Source organism: Macaca mulatta, chromosome 13, assembly GCF_049350105.2.
Source record: "Macaca mulatta isolate MMU2019108-1 chromosome 13, T2T-MMU8v2.0, whole genome shotgun sequence".
Classification (NCBI taxonomy): domain Eukaryota; kingdom Metazoa; phylum Chordata; class Mammalia; order Primates; family Cercopithecidae; genus Macaca; species Macaca mulatta.
The window spans coordinates 86,090,051-86,109,215 of NC_133418.1; the positions used below are offsets into that span (position 1 = coordinate 86,090,051).

Here is a 19,165-nt window from a genome sequence, read left to right on the forward strand (position 1 = left end):
TGTTTTAGAAAATACCTGAATCTGAACAATTTGTATTCTAATTAGCTTTATCACTTTCCTCATTCCGTATGATTGCTTCTTTAGTTAACTAGCCCTTGAAAACTTCATTTTAGGACTTATTTGTTTTAATATACAGATGTGGGAAAACCACACAGATTCCACAGTTTATTCTGGATGATTCTCTGAATGGACCACCTGAAAAGGTGGCCAACATCATCTGTACCCAACCCCGACGAATCTCTGCAATCTCTGTTGCTGAACGTGTTGCTAAAGAAAGAGCAGAGAGGGTGGGTCTGACCGTGGGATACCAGATTCGGTTAGAAAGTGTCAAGGTTTGTATGCTCTGCTTATTTCCTGGTAACAGAAATTTATGATTTTTAGGTATAAAGAGTTCTGGGGGTTAGGAGATTCATGGGCAATTTGGGATATATACTTTCAGGTTATTTTTAAATTAATGATCACCTTCAGTAGGGGTGAAGTCCTTTTAGAAATATCTTGGGATAAGAACTCTCATGGCTGGGCGCGGTGGCTCACGCCTGTAACCCCAGCACTTTGGGAGGCCAAGGCGGGCGGATCACCTCAGGTCAGGAGTTCGAGACCAGCCTGACCAACATGTAGAAACCCCATCTCTACTAAAAATACAAAAATTAGCCGAGTGTGGTGGCACATGCCTGTAATCCCAGCTACTCGGAAGTCTGAGGCAGGAGAATCCCTTGAACCTGGGAGACGGAAGTTGCAGTGAGCTGAGATCGTGCCATTGCACTCCAGCCTGGGCAACAAAAGCAAAACTCCATCTCAAAAACAAAAAACAACAACAAAAAAACACTCTTATTTGGTTGTACTAAATTTCCTCTGTAAAGCTTTTTATTTTTTATTGACAAAAGTCATCTAGTAAAGACTGTTATGTTCTTGAATGTGGGACTTAATCCATTTAACCAAATAAGGAGCAGACAAATTGAGAACTGATTTCATTATTCACTGTTTTTTAATGCTTTTTATGAAAATCTTAACATTTTGATATGAAGTAGAAAGGATTTTATTACTGTCCCTGGCAAGAAACTATATTTAGTATGGTTTCCTATTAAATGGAACTGCTAGTGTTTTCAATATTCTTTATCACTATCCATTCAAAATGGCTTTCCAGTAATGTTTCCTTTTTTTGAAAATTTTATTAATGGTTTATATTGCCCTTTCCTGTGTAAGTCCTCAGCCACCAGACTGTTATACTGTACCACGGGAGTGCTGCTGAGAAGGCTAGAAGGAGATACAGCTCTACAAGGAGTCTCCCATATCATTGTTGATGAAGTTCATGAGAGGACAGAAGAAAGGTAAAACAAAGACTTTCCTAGTGAACACACACTCACATGAAATGAAGGCATGGCAGAAAAAAATGTTTTCTAGTTCCAATTCAGTTTCATGCAGCTAGTAACGGTAATTTGCCACAAGGAAGACCTATGTTAGAGAAGAGCAACTGGTTTGATTTCCAGGGTCTATAACACTAAAAAGGAAGGACAGCACATGCTCATCACTTATTAGATGGAGTCATCCTATTAGATTAGAAGGTATACTTCACACCATCCTGGGCATTATGCTAAGTTGATACCTTACTCAGTAGAAGTAACAGATGTCATGCATGCTGTGGCTGAATGTATCTTCTTCCTTGTTTATTTGGTCAGTCATTCAGTCCTGACATTGATTCATGTATTTATTGAGCCTGCATTAAATGCCAAGTGATATATTAGTTGCTGGGGATACAGTGAGGAACAAGCATGTATGGCTCCCCCTCTAACAGTCTGGTAGAAAAAACAAATAATGAACAAGTAAATAAGTAAATGATTGCAAATTGGAATAAGCACTATGAAGGAATAAATGGCATGCTGTGTTTGGAGAGAGAGACCCATAGATGCTCAAAGATCATATCTCTGTAAAATGACAATTTAAATTGAAAACTGAAGTATGGCCGGGCGCATGGCTCGTACCCATAATCCCTGCACTTTGGGAGGCCGAGGTGGGAGGATCGCTTGAGCTCAGGAGTTAGAGCCCAACCTGGGCAACATAGTGAGACCATGTCTCTATGAAAAGTAAAAAAAAAAAAAAAAAGCCAGTAGTCTTTCTACTGGGGATACAGAAAAAAAAAAAATTAGCCAGGCGTGATGGCTCACACCTATGGTCCCAGCTATTCAGGAGACTGAGGCAAGAGAATCAATTGAACCCCCAGTAGGTTGAGGCTGCAGTGAGCTGTGATAGCACCACTGCACTCCACCCTGGTCAACAAAGCAAGACCCTGTCTCAAATAAAAAAAAGGAAACTGAAATATAAGATGCAATCCCAGGTGACAAACGGGGACAAGGAAAGCATGTTTGAAGATTGTGCAGTGGGAAGGGGCTTTGTGAGTCCAGAACAAGGAAAGCCAGTGCACCTGCTGTGTAGCAGCAAAGGGGAAAGTAGCACAGGGAACAAGCAGCAGGAGCCAGACCTTCCAGAGCCTTAAGCGTCGTGAATAATAAAGCATGTGGATTTTACCTCATGAAATTAGAAGTCATTAAAGGGTGAGGCATAAAATAAAAATTCTTGCCAGACACAGTGGTGCATGCTTGTAGTTCCAGCTACTGAGGAGGCTGAGGCAGGAGGATTGCTTAAGTTCGGGAGTTCAAGGCTATAGTGTGCTATGATTGCACCTGTGAAGAGCCACTTCAGCCTGGGAAATATCATGAGACCCCATCTCTTAGGGAAAAAAAAAAAAAAAAAATTAAAAGTCTCAATATTTTAAGTACTGAAGAGGGCCAGGAAGATGGATGGCATTAATCATAGTTTGTCATGTGGATCATGCCCTAGAGCAGTAAAAGAAAACTAGTAGGGGAAAAAAAAGAGAAAGTCCTGTGAAAATTATGAAGTTTTCCCAAAAAGTAGTATACTACTAGAAATACCTTGAGAAGAAGAAAAATAGTCTAAGTAAATTTGGTGGACTGATAGGAAAGCAGAAAATAGCTAAAAGCAAAACATTAAAAAAAAAAAAAAAAAAGGATTGTTGGCGGGCACCTGTAGTCCCAGCTACTTGGGAGGCTGAGGCAGGAGAATCGCTTGAACCTGGGAGGTGGAGGTTGCTGTGAGCCGAGATCACACCACTGCACTCCAGCCTGGGCGACAGAGCAAGACTGTCTCAAAAAAAAAAAAGGAATTGAACAGAGAAGATGTGTAACCAGAAGAACTATTAGAAGAAATAATACATTACTATTATTAGTAAATAAGACATATGAAGTAATTAGAAACTAAAGAAAGCGGACTTTTAGATAAAAAGAATAAACCAAAAGAAAAAGAAATAATTCCTAGAACAAGGCAATAATAAATATTAAATGACTATACAGAAAACGTTGGATCTCTAAGGGGCAAATGATCTTTTTGTAGAAACTCCAGAAAACAATGGAAAAAAGAATTAATGGTAAATAATGTCATTTTGCAGCTGTTGGAAATGAACATCTGAAAGAAGAAATTTTTTTAACAAAATCACTGAACAACTTGGAAGAGGAAACCAAATAAAACATTCTCTCAGACTAATGGTATTTAAATGATTGAGTTATAAAGATAAGTTTAAACTTTTAGGGAAAATTATATCCAGTATAATTTTGAATATGAAGAATAGCTTTAGATTCTATAACATTTGTACCTCCACAGACTTAAAGAAATGAGAACATAGCACTGGATTTGGTTCCTGGCTAAAATAGGAGAAAGATTTTTTTTTTTTTTTTTTTTTTTTGAGACGGAGTCTCGCTCTGTCGCCCGGGCTGGAGGGGAGAAAGATTTTTATAAAACCTAAGGATCTGTAGAATATGAACAGTTAAAAATTCAAACGATGTTCACATCTGAATAAAGATTAATTACACAGTGGAGAAGGGTGCTTCAAGCATTTACAAATACCAGTTTACAGGAAAGGGTATACAAATTACGAGGAAAAGTAGGGGAATATTTGCTAACTCTGATTGAAAAAAGCAAAAACGAATAAAATCTAGAAACAAAAATCAGTGAAAATATTGACAAGATTAAAAGTTGAATATAGAAAGGTGACAGTTGTGTTAGTTTGAAATTTTGATAAATTTTCTAATCACAGAGATAACATGATCATTCTAAAGCATTCAGTAAATATCAAAAAATGTAAAAGAATAATCTCTGTCCCCTATAAAATTGCTAGTTACATGTTATAATTTTGGTCTCTTTTCTTCAGGGAGTATACAGGGAGTTAGAAGAGGGGTATGGTAGTGAGATGTACTTCCACAAACACTATTGGGATCATATAGTTTTGTCATGCTACTTTTGATTTAACAGAATGACAGCATGAGTTAACAAATTATCTTTTTCTTTTTTTTTTTTTTTGAGACGAAGTCTCTGTCATCCAGGCTGGAGTGCAGTGGTGCAATCTCAACTCACTGCAGCCTCCACCTCCCAGGTTCAAGCGATCCTCCATCCTCAGCCTCCCAAGTAGCCAGAACTAGAGGTGCACGCCACGAGGCCTGGTTAATTTTTGTATTTTTTTAGTAGAGTCAGTGTTTTACCATGTTGGCCAGGCTTGTCTTGAACTCCTGAGCTCAAGTGATACGCTCGCCTTGGCCTCCTAAAGTGCTGGGATTTCAGGTGTGAGCCACCACGCCCAGCTGAATTATCTGTAAAATTAAGAATTACATAAGGAAATTCTGAAGTCTGGATATACCATAAATTACTTAGCCATTTGCCTGTTGTTGTTAGATTATTTCCCTTTTCCCTGAAAAAGAAACAAAAATAGTCATAAATGTAATTAAATTAGCTCTTTAAAAAGAGCTAAGTAGTATAAGAATATGCTTTCATTAAAAACTCAAACAGGCCAGGTACAGTGGCTCACACCTACAGGCCTCCCATTCTGGGATTGCTGATTATATGTTTAGTAATCCCAGCATTTTGGGAAGCCAAGGCAAGAGGATCACTTGAGCACAGGAGTTTGAGACCAGCCTTGGCAATATAGGGAGACACCATCTCTACTATAAAAACAAAAACAAAAAAATTAGCCCCAGTTACTCAGGAGATTGAGGCAGGAGGATCACTTGAACCCAGAAGTTCAAGGCTGCAGTGAGCAGTGATAACACCACTGCACTCCAGCCTGGGTGACAAAGCGAAACCTTGTCTCAAAAAAAAAAAAAAGAAAAGAAAAACATTATGGATAAAGTGTAAGTCCCTCTTAATACTCCCAGACCACTGTCAGTTCCTTTCTTAGAAGTAAACTGGTAATACGTCCTTCTATGCATGGATATAGACGTTTACTTTGTTAGAAATAGTGACTTTTGTTTTCTGACCTTTTTTTCTTACACAGATGATATATTCATTTAGTAAGTCAATGGATATTCACTGAGTACTTACTATGTCCCAGGCATTGTTGTAGATCCTGGAGTAGTGAATAAAATTCTTGTCCTTGTAGAACTTCTATTCTAGTGGGAGAGCTCATCAATAAGCAAGATAAATAAGTAAAATACAGAATATGGTAAGTGCTAAGAAGGAAAAATAAAGCAGAAAAAAGACAATAGAAATGTAAGGGAGGAGAGCATTTGAAATTTTAAATAAGGTAGCCAAAGAAGTCCTCACTGAAAAAAATCTTTGGAGTAAGGACTTGAAGGAAGTGAGGGAGCTACCTGTGTGAAGGTTTAGGAGAAGCCCAGTAATCCAGGCAGATTAATATCATGTACAGAAGACCCGAGGTGCATGCCTCAAAGACAGCAAGGAGAACAGTAGACCGGTGCTAAGTGAATGAGCGGGAGAGCACTAGAAAAAGATGGGGAGCATGGGGTGTAGACCATGCCGTATAGAGCCTTGTTAGTAAGGATTCTAATGAGAAGTCATTGGATTCTGAGCATAAGAGTGGCACAATCCGATTTTTCTTTTCTTTTTCTTTTTTAAGAGATGGGGTCTTGCTATATTGGCCAGGTTGGTCTTGAACTCCTGGCCTCAAGCATTCCTCCCACCTCAGCCTCCCAAACTGCTAGGATTATAGGTGTGAGCCACTGCGCCAGTCAGCACAATCAGACTGACATTCGAAGAGCATTATTGGTTGGCTATATTGAGAACAGATTGCAAGGGGGCAAGGGCCAAGAGTCCAGTTAGGGTGGTGGTATTCTGCCATGTGTATTATTCCAGGCAACTTGGGATTTTTCCTACTAAAAATATGTCTTAGAGGTTTTTTCATGTTATTATCTAGAGCTCTACCTTATTCCTTGTATCTGCTTCATGTTATTTCATAGACTGGATGATATTGTTATAATTAATCATTTCTCAGTTGATGGACATTTGGGTAGTTTCTATTGTTTTATTATTACAAACAATGCTATAATGAAAATCTTTGTATATGCGTCTTTGTGGTACATGTAGGTATCAAGTAGTAGAATGATCAAATTTGTACCCTATACCAGCTAAGAGTAAAAATAAATAATAATTATAAAATTTGATGATAAATCCTGTTGGGATTTTGATTAGTACTACCTGGACTTGGTTTATTTGAGAAATAATTTATATCTTTATACAGGTTGAGCATCCCTAATCCAAAAATCTGAAATCTGAAATGGTCCAAAATCTGAAACTTTTTGAGTGCTGACATGACACTACAAGTGGCAAATTCCCCACCTGACACCTTTGCTCTCTGATGGTTCAATGTACACCAACTTTATTTCACGGACAAAATTATTCAAAATATTATATACAGTTACCTTTAGGCTATGTGTATAATGTATATATGAAACATAAATGGATTTCATGTTTAGATTTAGGCCCCATCCCCAAAATATCTCTATGTATATGCAACTATTCCAAAATCTGAGAAAATTTGAAATCTGAAACACTTCCGGTTCCAAGCATTTCACATAAACGATATTCAACCTATAATAGTAAGGCTTCACATCCAAGAACATGACACACTGTTCTATGAATGTTACGGGGTTTTTTCCCACAGAGATTTACACATTTCTTGCTCAAAATATACTAAAAGTTACTAATTTTCATGTGTTGAATTTGTTTGATCCTCAGGTGTTTCTTTTATTTTCTCTAGTGACTTCTTGCTGCTAGTTTTGAAGGACATTGTATCGCAGAGGCCAGGTCTTCAAGTTATTTTAATGAGTGCAACTCTAAACGCTGAGCTTTTTTCAGAATATTTTAATTCCTGCCCGGTTATTACTATACCAGGTGAATAAAGTGCATCATTAAATATGTATCATTCTAACAAGCAAATATAATTATTTTAAAGTTTGAGACATAAGTAGATATGTATACCTCTTTCTAGAGAAGTGATTTATTTATAACATAAAATCATAACCATATAATGCAGCTGATAAGGAGGTAACATATCTTGCTGGGAGATTTTTTTTTTCCTTTCTTTTCTTTCTTTTTGAGACGAAGTCTCGTTCTGGAGTGCAATGGCGCGATCTCAGCTCATGGCAAGCTCCGCCTCCTGGGTTCACACCATTCTCCTGCCTCAGCCTCCCAGGTAGCTGGGTTTACAGGCACCCGCCACTACGCCCAGCTAATTTTTTGTATTTTTAGTAGAGATGGGGTTTCACTGTGTTTGCCAGGATGGTCTTGATCTGACCTCGTGATCTGTCCGCCTCGGCCTCCCAAAGTGCTGGGGTTACAGGCGTGAGCCACCATGCCCGGCCATTGCTGGGAGATTTTAATTTTTTTTAGGGGACTTTTTAAAAAAGTCATAGTTACTTATTTCTAGCATTCCATTGTGTTTAACATCAAAGTTTATAGTGGCAGTCTGTCATAAAGAGGGAACTTGTGTCTGTGACAGTGTATCTGTTCATTTCTGGATTCTGCTAAATTTCTGGATGTTGGTCCACTCTGGCAGAAAGTGAGGCTGGATAGTCTGTGTTTTCTTTTGGCACTTCCACAGTCTCATTGTGGAATTAATTTATCACCCTGAGCTTTGATTTATCCTTCTTCAATTAAATACTAAAAAGACACTTTGCAAACACTGACTGATAAACAATAGTGCAGTTTATTTTAGTTATAGAGAATGCTGGCAATAAATCTAGGGAAGAAATGTTGTGTTTGATCTAGAATACAGTCGTTGAATGTTTAGAGGTCCTCTGTAGTGGAAGTGCGGGGGGGAGGGTATAAAAGGTATAACAGGTAAAAGAAAAAAAGTCTTAGCAAAGGATCATTTCTCTACCTATACACTGTCTTCCGTTTACTGACTGAAATCTACCCTTTCCAATTTCTGTTACCAAGAACTTTTCTTCTTGATACTTTTAAGACCACAGAACAGATAGAACATTAGCATGACAAGCTTTAAGAGAATTTTATATATATAAACTATTTCAAGATGGTTGAATGGGTGTTCTCAGGCTTTTCTATTTTATCTCCTTGTTTTTCTAGGTCGTACATTTCCTGTTGATCAATTTTTTTTGGAAGACGCAATTGCTGTGACAAGGTAAGGAAGATACTAATTAAGATTCAGTGAAAGGACCTGGCACAGTGGCTCATGCCTGTAATTCCAGCACTTTGGGAGGCCAAGGTGGGAGGATCTTTTGAGGCCAGTTCAAGACCAGCTTGGGCAACATATTGAGACCCCCATCTCTTGAGAGAAAAAAAAAAAGATTCATTGAAACTTTGAAAACAGAATAATATTTGACCTTCAATGTACCAGAATACTAATACATGTGTTAGTCTGTTTTTCTAATTTTTCTACACTTGATCTTAGCCAAAAAGCCAAGAAGTGATTTTCTTCTATTTTTTCTGTTTGAACATTTTGTTCTCCCCTCTCTTTCAGTAAACAGGTGGCCAATATTTAAATCCCTCTACTTACTTTTTCTTTTCTTTTTTTTTTTTTTTCTCTTGAAATAGAGTCTTACTCTGTTGCCCAGGCTGCTGTGCAGTGGTACAATCATAGCTCACTGCAGCCTCAAACACCTGGCTCAAGCAGTCCTCCTACTTCAGCCTCCTGAGTAGCTGGACTACAGACACACACCACCATGCCTAATTTTTTTTAGTGGTTTTGTAGAGACAGAGGTCTCATTACGTTTCCCAGGCTGGTCTCAAACTCCTGACCTCCAGCAGTCCTCCTGCCTTGCCTCCCAAAGTGCTGGGATTACGGTCATGAGCCACCATGCCTGGCCCCCTCTACATACCATAACTTTAGCAAGTAGCTTAATCTCTCTGTACTTTAAGTTTAATGAATTAACACTTGCTGATTCTGCTGAGAGCATAAAAAAATTAATGAATTAATACTTGCAAAGTGCTTAGAACTGTGCTTGGCACATAGTGGATGCTCTCAAATGTTAGCAGTTATTGGCCGGGCACGGTAGCTCACACCTGTGAACCCAGTACTTTGGGAGGCCGAGGCAAGTGGATCACCTGAGGGCAGGAGTTCAAGACCAGCCTGGCCAACATGGTAAAACCCCATCTCTACTAAGAATACAAAAATTTGCTGGGCGTGATGGTGCATGCCTGGAATGCCAGCTACTTGGGAGACTGAGGCAGGAGAATTGCTTGAACCTGAAGGCAGAGGTTGCAGTGAGCTGAGACCGTGCCATTGCACCCAACCTGGGTGGCAGAGTAAAACTCTGTTTCAAAAAAAAAAAAAAAAGTTAGCTATTATTATTATCATCATCATTCTTCTCGCATAGAGTTTGCAGTATAGCCTGAGTGTTAAGATATCTGTATAAACAATTGTAAGTACTAGGTAGAAAATGTTAACTTCCATTGTATATAAACAGATCTCTCTTCTTTGAAAGCCCTACTTTCTCTTCTTAGTCTTTGATCTTGAGGATTCCCCAAGATTTTCCTTGCACTCTTTCTTCTCACTATTAACTCTCCCTTGGCTTCCTTAGACTCGTGTGATTTCAGCTGTCATCCCTGTGCCGAGAACTCCCAGATCAGTATCTTCATTCCTGACCTCTGAGCTCTAGAATGAAACACCCTTAATATCTGGCAGCTTAAATACAAGTCAGGATTTTTCTCCTTCTCTGTTCCTTCCCTCTCTAATAAGCCCCCCTCCTAATTCCATATTCATTTAATGGTACTGTATTCTCAAGCTAAAAACCCAAAACCAGTGGCTCTCAAATTTTAATGTGCAATAAGAATACTTGGGGAGCTTATTAGAATTATTATTTTCTGGGCCCTATCCCACTGCCATTGAACATGAGTTTCTGAGGAAATCATCTTTCAACTAGTTTACCTGTCTTTACTTTTTCAAATTCACTGCTTCCAGAGTACATATATATATTTTTAGACAGCCTCACTCTGTCACCCAGGCTGAGTGCAGTGGTGCGATCATAGCCCACTGCAGCCTTGGTCTCCTGGGCCCAAGTGATCCTGTTACCTCAGAATACTAAGTAGCTGGGACTACAGGTGTGTGCCACCATGCCTGGCTAATTTTTTTATTTTTAGGGAGACAAGGTCTCACTATGTTGCCCAGGCTCAGAATTATCTTTAAACATAGAATTGGTCACATTCCTCCTATTCTTAAGAACTTTCATTGGTTCCCTATCAGTCACACTTTGTGGACACTCAAGGCCCATATCATCTGACCCCAGCCAATATTTAACTTCCTTTCCTTCTTTATTTTCCTACCTACACAAACTTTAGCACTGTCAGACTACTTGTTATTTCTCAAAGATGCCATACTATTACTGTCTGTATTTCTTTTTCCCACTTCCTTCTCTAGTTATTCTTTAACACCCAACTTGAATGCACCTCCATGAAATTTCCTATTTCTGCTATTAAAAATTAATCACTTCTTTATTGGAAGTCACAGAGTACTTTTCTTGTGCCTCTAATGACATTTATTTCTGTCTGTCTTACAGTACAGTGAGTTGTTTTGTTCTGTTCTCACTAGTTTGTAAGCTCCTTGAAAGTATATTTATTTTTCTATACCATACCACCACCATTGCCAGAGTCCCTTGTCCAAAAAAGACATTCAGTAAATGTTCAATAAACAAACAAATGGTGAATGTGAAAAGAGTATATGGCATTTAATGGAGAGAAGGGGTTGGAGGAAGTCAGCGTTATAGAATCATAGGTTTTTAAATCTTTTTTTTAAAAAAGCTACAATACACTTTATGCAAATGAAATCTTATAGGAAATCATCAAGAAATGAAACATAAAACAGGAATGATCGAGCTGAAAGAATAGCCCACAGTTATTTTGCTCCCATTCCCTTACCTTTCCTTGGGGCTTTAAGCAACATTTAAGGCTCCAGGAAAAAAAATTCGAGGCAGTTATCTATGCCAATTTCCCAAAAGATGAGAAAGTAAAGCCCTTTGAAATTGACTTGCTGGAAGTCTCATAGCAGGTTGGTTTAGTGGCAGACCTAGAACTCAAATCCAGAGCTTTTGTTTTCAAATCTATTCATTTTTCTGCTTTGCCATGATGTCTAATAGTGTTGTCACTAACAAATATTAAACTATCCAGTTGTAAGAGTTTTGAAATGTTTTAAGGACCGTCTTAGGTTGATATTCAGCCAACAGCTAGAAACTTGAGTCCAAATTTGATTGCAACAAAAGGGAATCAGCTGCCTGGGAATTATCATAGAAACAAGAGGATCAATAAGATTGCCAAAGAAGAATTAAAAATGAAGAGGGGTGTTACTGAGGCTGTAACTCAGATGTGTTTTCTGAATGTCTATGGCATTATTCCTGGATAGAGCTTTTCTCCAAAGTCTTAGCTGGTTTCCAAGACAGACGTAAAAGCGTTGCAGTGTGTTCCCAACCAGAAATAGGGTACAGCCAGAATCCTGGACTGGTGGAAGAATGGCACATGAACTGGGCAGAAACAGTGACATTTTGCTGAATGAGCACGTGAAATAGGTGAATTCTTTCCCTCCTCACCAACAGAACCACATACACACAACCACATTCCTTTGTCTTTCTCAGGTATATATTACAGGATGGGAGCCCATATATGCGGTCCATGAAACAGATTTCAAAAGAAAAGCTTAAAGCAAGGCGGAACAGAACTGCATTTGAAGAAGTGGAAGAAGACCTGAGGCTCTCCCTTCACCTCCAGGATCAGGATTCTGTCAAAGATGCAGTGCCAGATCAACAGTTAGATTTTAAGCAGCTCCTGGCCCGTTATAAAGGTAACATGCCTCCTGGGGGAATATTATAACTATGCCAAAGATTTCTAGTATTCTTTCTTACCAAGATGTGGAAGAATAAAAATATGATTCTTGTTTCATAGTTACATTGCCTTTAATTCATCGGAGAAACCTTAAACCTAGAAAAATAGCTCAGATACATATTTAGAATATAATTGTTACTCTATTTGCCAATGGGTTTTTTTTCTAATTATAAAAGAAATATGTACTCATTAGAGAAAAATTGTGAGGTAGTAAAATGTAAGTTATATTCTTGTATATTTTGTAGCTTTTTATTTTGATGTGATTTCAAATTTACAGAAAAGTTTGCAAGACTAAACAATGAACTCTTATATATCCTTTACCCCAATTCATTAGTTGTTAATGTTTTGCTTCATTTTTTGCTTTATCATTTGCTCTGGATGCATGTATTTTTTTTTTTTTTCCTGAATCTCCTGAGAGTAAGTCGCAGATATGACGCTCCTTTACCCTGAATACTTTAGTATGATTTTTCTAAGAACAAGGACATTCTCTTACATAACCACAGTACAGTGATCAAAATGAGGACGTTTAACACTGATACAATTATATAATTCACAGTCCATACTCAGATTTGAACAATCATCTCAATAATGTTTATTTTTGCTATATTTTCCTGATTCCGGATCCTATCATGGATCATATATTACATTCAGTCATGTGTTCTTAGTCTCCTTTGATCTAGAACAGCTCCTCATCCTTTGTCTTTTAGTGACCTTGATATTTTTAAAGATTATTTTGTAGAATGTCTATTCATTTGGGTTTAGTATTTCCCCATGATTAAATTTAGGTTATACATTTTTGGCTGGAGCATCACAAAAACGATCTTGATTTCTCAATGCATCATATCAAAAGGCACATGGGCCCTGTGGTGTTGGTTTGTCCCATTATTGGCAATGTTAACTTGTTCACTTGGTAAAGTGATGTTTGCTAGGTTTCTCCCCTGGATAATTACTATTTCTTTTGTAGTTAATAAGTCACTTATAAAGCAATATTTGACATGATTTTAAAATCCTTTAATATCCCACTAGTTTTAGCATTATTCATGGGCTTTTAAAATAACATCTTTTGAGGCCTACCCTGTGCTGAGCTTTTTATGTATGTTGGTAGGTACTTCCTCCTCCCATGCCAGACTCTACTCTTTGTTCCTGTGTGGTCTTATATCCATATAAGCTAAACTGAGCCCATAGAAACCCCAGGATTACTACTTTTGCTTTCTTCCTTGAAGCCTAGACTAGAAGCAGATCTCAGCTGCCCTTCTTTCTCCTTTTTCCCTAGACTGTCACCCCTGTTCCTCTTAGTTCTTCCCAAAAAGGGGTGTTTATCATTCATGAGTAAGAGCTTCCAACCCATTACTGCTTCTATAGGATAAGAGGCAAATGAATTTTCCTTTTTCTCCATCTACCAAAGACAGTTCCCAATCCTGAATGTGGAATGGTAATCACCAAGGAATTAAGATATTAGCCATTGTTCTGTTGTTTAGGAAGATAAGCATAGCTCCCTAACATTTTATTTCATCTTCCCAGTATTGAGAGATGTAAAGCTAAGAGAATGGACTTGTATTTTATAGACCTGGGTTCAACTCCAAGGCTCTCATAAAACCAGCTAATGATCTTGAGCAAGTTCTTTATCATCTCTGTGCCTCAGTTTCCTTATCTATAAAGTGGAGTCATTTAGAGGAGTATAATACAAACCCACAAGGATAGTGCCCAGCTAGTAAGTACAGATCTGTGATTCTAATTAAAATATGTCTAACTCAAAAATTTGTGTTCTTTTTATACATCATACCAACTGATAATTCCCATTCCCTTATTCCATTAAATTATGGAACAAGAAAATTCCTTTGAGGTTGGGCACGGTGGCTCACGCCTGTAATCCCAACACTTTGGGAGGCTGAGGCAGGAGGATCACATGAGCCCAGCAGTTCAAGACCAGCCTGGGCAATATATTGAGACCTTGTCTCTACTACAAATGTTTTTTAAAATTAGCTGAGCATGGTGGTTGGCACCTGTAGTCCAGCTACTCAGGAGGCTGAGGGGGAGGATTGCTTGAGCAACGGGATTCAAGGTTGCAGTGAGCTATGATCGCACCAGTGCACTCCAGTCCCAACAGAGTGAGACCCTGTCTCAAAAAAAAGAAAATCCCTTTGGCATCTCTTTCAAAATTTTGGAGTTTTCTTTTAAAATTATCACTGAATCTAATCCATGACTTTCTAATTTTAAGCACAAAGGTTACGAAAGTTCAGAAAGTACCTTTGGGACCTCCTTTTTAAGGAAGGAGAATGGAGGACTTGAGGTCAGGAAACATGACTCTGCCACCAGCTTCTGTATGGTACAGGGCTGATTGCTTAGCTTTTCTGAGCTTCTGGTTCTGTTTTTGTTTTTGTTTTTGTTTTAAAGTCCTTACAAAAATTAGCCAGGCGTGGTGGCGCACGCCTGTTTGGGAGGTTGAGGAATGAGAATCTCTTGAACCCAGGAGGCGGGGACTACAGTGAGCCAAGATTACACCACTGCACTCCAGCCTGGGCAACAGAGCAAGACTCCATCTCAAAAAGAAAAAAAAAAAGCCTTGAACTGGTTGATCTCAATGTTCTCTTTCACCTTTCAGCAAATTAAATAATGTTTCCTAGCTCAATTTTTAAGGCATGTTCTAGTTTTTCTTTGAAAAAATTAATAATTGGTCATTTAAAATATATTATTGATTTGGCTGGGCACAGTGGCTCATGCCTATAATCCCAACACTTTGAGAGGCTGAGGCCAGAAGATTGCTTGAGCCCAGGAGTTCAAGACCAGCCTAGGCAACATGGTGCTGCCTTGTCTCTTAAAAATTTTTTTAAATTAGCTGGTGTGGTGGTATGCACCTATAGTCCCTGCTACTCAGGAGGCTGAGGTGAGAGATCATTTGAACCCCAAGGGCCAAGGCTGCAGTAAGCCATGATCATGCCACTGTATTCCATCCTGAGCAAAAGAGTGAGACCCTGTGTCAATAATAATAATTTAAGAAAACAAAACTATGTTCAATTTTCTTTTTTCAATTAGCTGATCCTTTCTTCTTTTTGAAAAGTCTGGCTTTTTGGAATCTTGGCAAAGAAAAGTGATTCCTGCTCCACCTTGCTCACCCAACCACACCCTTTTTTGTGCAGCCTGTTTCTTCCTTTTTTTCATTTTTGACCAACATGGCATTCACTCCACTAGAACAACATTGTTTCAAAACTGCTTTTTTCTTTCTTTTTTTTTTTTTTTTTTTGAGATGGAGTCTTGCTCTGTTGCCTGGCTAGAGTGCAGTGGCGTGATCTCGGCTCACTGCAACCTCCACCTCCTGGGTTCAAGCAAGTCTCCTGCCTCAGCCTCCCAAGTAGCTGGGATTACAGGTGCCCACCACCACCACCATGCCCGGCTAATTTTTTTTTTTTTTTTTTTTTTGTATTTTTAGTAGAGACAGGGATTCCCCATATTGGTCAGGCTCGTCTCGAACTCCTGACCTCAGGTGATCCGCCCATCTCAGCCTCCCAAGTAGCTGGGATTATAGGCGCCCACCACCACCACCATGCCCGGCTAATTTTGTGTGTGTGTGTGTGTGTGTATTTTTAGTAGAGACAGGGATTCCCCCTATTGGTCAGGCTTGTCTCGAACTCCTGACCTCAGGTGATCCACCCATCTCAGCCTCCCAAAGTGCTGGGATTACAGGCATGAGCTACCACACCCAGCCGAAACTGCTTTTGTCCCTCTTCAAACTTCTCATATAGAAAGTTTCCCGGCCGGGCGCGGTGGCTCACGCCTGTAATCCCAGCACTTTGGGAGGCCGAGGCGGGCGGATCACAAGGTCAGGAGATCGAGACCACGGTGAAACCCCGTCTCTACTAAAAATACAAAAAATTAGCCGGGCGCGGTTGTGGGCGCCTGTAGTTCCAGCTACTCGGGAGGCTGAGGCAGGAGAATGGCGTGAACCCGGGAGGCGGAGCTTGCAGTGAGCCAGGATAGCGCCACTGCACTCCAGCTTGGGCGACAGAGCGAGACTCCGTCTCAAAAAAAAAAAAAAAAAAGAAAGTTTCCCTTCCTTGGTACCAACTATAGTTATTTTGTTCCAATTAAACTGTAGTTAGGGCGATAGGTCATTAGGAGGGCCTAAGAAAGGACAGCAGTCTTTGAAGAGTTAGTCACCCCAACAATATACTATTGCTTTTAAAAGAGCTGAGGCGGCCAGGCGCGGTGGTTCACGCCTGTGTCCCAGCAGTTTGGGAGGCTGAGGCTGGTGGATCACAAGGTTAGGAGTTCGAGACCAACCTGACCAACATGGTGAAACCCCATCTCTACTAAAAACACAAAAATTAGCTGGCCGTGGTGGTACGCGCCTGTAATCCCAGCTACTGAGGAGGCTGAGGCAGGAGAATCGCTTGAAACCAGGAGGCGGAGGTTGCAGTGAGCCAGGATCACGCCACTGCACTCCAGCCTGGGTGACAGAGCAAGACTCTGTCTCAAAAATAAAATAAAATAATAAAATAAAAGAACTGAGGCTTGTAGTACATCCTACAGAACTATATCATTTACCAGGTCACGGATAGATTAGGAGATTGTGACTGGGGAGATTGTGAGGGTCTATGAATAGACTCCACAGGTGTTATTGAAGACATTACAATCACATTTATTTTTCAGGGAAAATCCATCACTTATCATTTTCTCAAAGGAACCTAAAGGTTCAGCGAGTCACTGTTATAAAAATGCTGGTGAAAGTTGTGGTCTCTGTCCATTGATTGCCATAGGTTAGTGTTACCTGGACTAACAGCATATCTCGTTCATGATTTGATTGAATCTAGAAGTTTCTAAAATGTATTTGACTTTGAATTTTGTTTCCAGAACGCAAGCTTTCAATAAATATTTGAAGGGTAAAAGAGGGGAAGGAACAAGGAGAGTAAAAACTGGCCTGTCTGGGTCTTTCTAACAGGGGCAGGAACCTGCTCTTTAGGTCATTGTTCAAGCAAAACTTATTTCTGATGAGGCTAGATTTTCTGGGAAACTAAATGAAAAAAGTGGGCTGGGTGTGGTGGCTGTAATCCCAGAACTTCGGGAGGCTGAGGCAGGAGGATTGCCTTACCCCAGGAGTTCAAGACCAGCCTGGGCAACACAGTAAGACCCCGTGTCTACAAAAAATAAAATAAAATTAACCAGGCATGGTGGTGCATGCCTGCAGTCCCAGCTACTCAGGAGGCTGAGATGGGAGGATCACTTGAACCTGGGAGGTTGAGGCTGCTGTGAACTGTGATCACACCACTGCATTCCAGCCTGGGTGACAGAGCAAGACCCTGTCTCTAAATAAATAAAGAAAAAAGTTCATTTCAGTACATTAAATGTTAACATCTATGCTATTAAATCAAACCAACACTCACCTAATTCACAGGCAAATTGTATGTGGTATAAATATACAATAAAATACATCAACAAGGTATAAATATCCTTCTCATTTTTACCTTTCTTTCAGGGGTTAGCAAGTCAGTCATCAAAACAATGTCCATCATGGATTTTGAAAAGGTGAATCTTGAATTAATAGAGGCCTTATTAGAGTGGATTGTGGACGGAAAGCACTCCTACCCTCCAGGTAACTGCTTCTTTATTCAGGCCTGAATGATCCACAAATGAAACACTCAGTCCTTGGCTAAATGGGAGTCTACTTATGATTGTTTGAATTACATGCAAACTCTTTGCACACAGGCTACAAGGCAGTGGGGTTAAGAGCACAGGCTTTGCAGTCTGGTAAACTTCCCAGCTCTGCTATTCAGGAATCTTATAACCTTGAATAAAGTCCTTATCTTTTTGTTTGTTTGGTTGGTTGGTTTTTTTGTTTTTTTGAGATGGAGTTTCGCTCTCTTTGCCCAGGCTGGGGTGCAATGGCATGATCTCAGCTCACCGCAATCTCCGCCTCCCAGGTTCAAGCGATTCTCCTGCCTCAGCCTCCTGAGTACCTGGGATTACAGGCATGTGCCACCACACCTGGCTAATTTTGTATTTTTTAGTAGAGACAGGGTTTCTCCATGTTGGCCAGGCTGGTCTCAAACTCCCGATCTCAGGTGATCTGCCTACCTCGGCCTCCCAAAGTGCTGGGATTACAGGCGTGAGCCACCATGCCCAGCCTAGTCCTTATCTTTTCTATGCTTCAATTTCCTTGTTGTGAAATGAAGACAGTAATAAATCCTGTTATGTAGAACTATTCTGGGGATTAAAAGAAACCATAGGTAAGGCACTTAGCACAGTATAGTTAAGGCCCAGTAGATACTACCCCTAATACTGGTGAGATTATAATTATAATAATACAGGCCAGGTGTGATGGCTCACACTTGTAATCCCAGCACTTTGAGAGGCCAAGGCAGGTGAATCATTTGAGCCCAGGAGTTTGAGATCAGCCTGGAAAACCCCATCTCTACAAAAAAATGCAAAAATTAATCAGGCATGGTGGCACATGCCTGTAGTCCCAGCAAGGGGTTGGAGTGGGAGGATTGCCTGAGCCTGAGAGGTGGAGGCTGCCGTGAGCCATGGTTGCACCACTGCACTCCAGCTTAGGCAACAGAGAAAGACCCTGTCTCAAAAAAAAACCAGAAAAAAACCACACACCACGTTTTGTATGTTATACGTATTACATACTGCATTCTCTTTTGGTTTTTGTTTGTTTGTTTTTGTTTTTTCTTGAGACAGGGTCTCACTCTGTTGCCCAGGCTGGAGCGCAGTGGCATGATGGTGGCCCACTGTAACCTCTTCCTCCCGGGTTCAAGCAGTCCTCCGGCCTTAGCTTCCCGAGTAGCTGGGACTGCAGGTGTGCACCTCCACACCTGGCTAATTTTTGTGTTTTAGTAGAGACAGGGTTTTGCCATGTTGGCCAGTCTGGTCTTGAACTGCTGACCTCAGGTGATCCACCCACCTTGGCCTCCCAAAGTGCTGGGATTACAGGCGTGAGCCACTGCACCTGGCGTACATACTGTATTCTTATAATAAAGTAAGCTAAAGAGAAGAAAATGTAACTTAAAAAGTTATAAGGAAGAGAAAATATATTTAC

The 19,165-nt window shown here is 39.9% G+C and overlaps 1 protein-coding gene across 2 annotated transcripts in view; it reads left to right on the forward strand.

Moving 5' to 3' along the window:
• The window catches only part of DHX57 (DExH-box helicase 57), a 76,882-nt gene that overhangs the window by 19,605 nt on the left and 38,112 nt on the right, over positions 1–19,165 (forward strand). For both annotated transcript variants that reach the window (XM_015112156.3, XM_015112155.3), the window contains exons 8-13: positions 137–332; positions 1,204–1,328; positions 7,058–7,191; positions 8,386–8,440; positions 11,883–12,088; positions 17,600–17,716. In XM_015112156.3, coding sequence (XP_014967642.1) covers positions 137–332; positions 1,204–1,328; positions 7,058–7,191; positions 8,386–8,440; positions 11,883–12,088; positions 17,600–17,716 — 833 coding nt within the window. The remainder of the gene's footprint in view (positions 1–136; positions 333–1,203; positions 1,329–7,057; positions 7,192–8,385; positions 8,441–11,882; positions 12,089–17,599; positions 17,717–19,165) is intronic.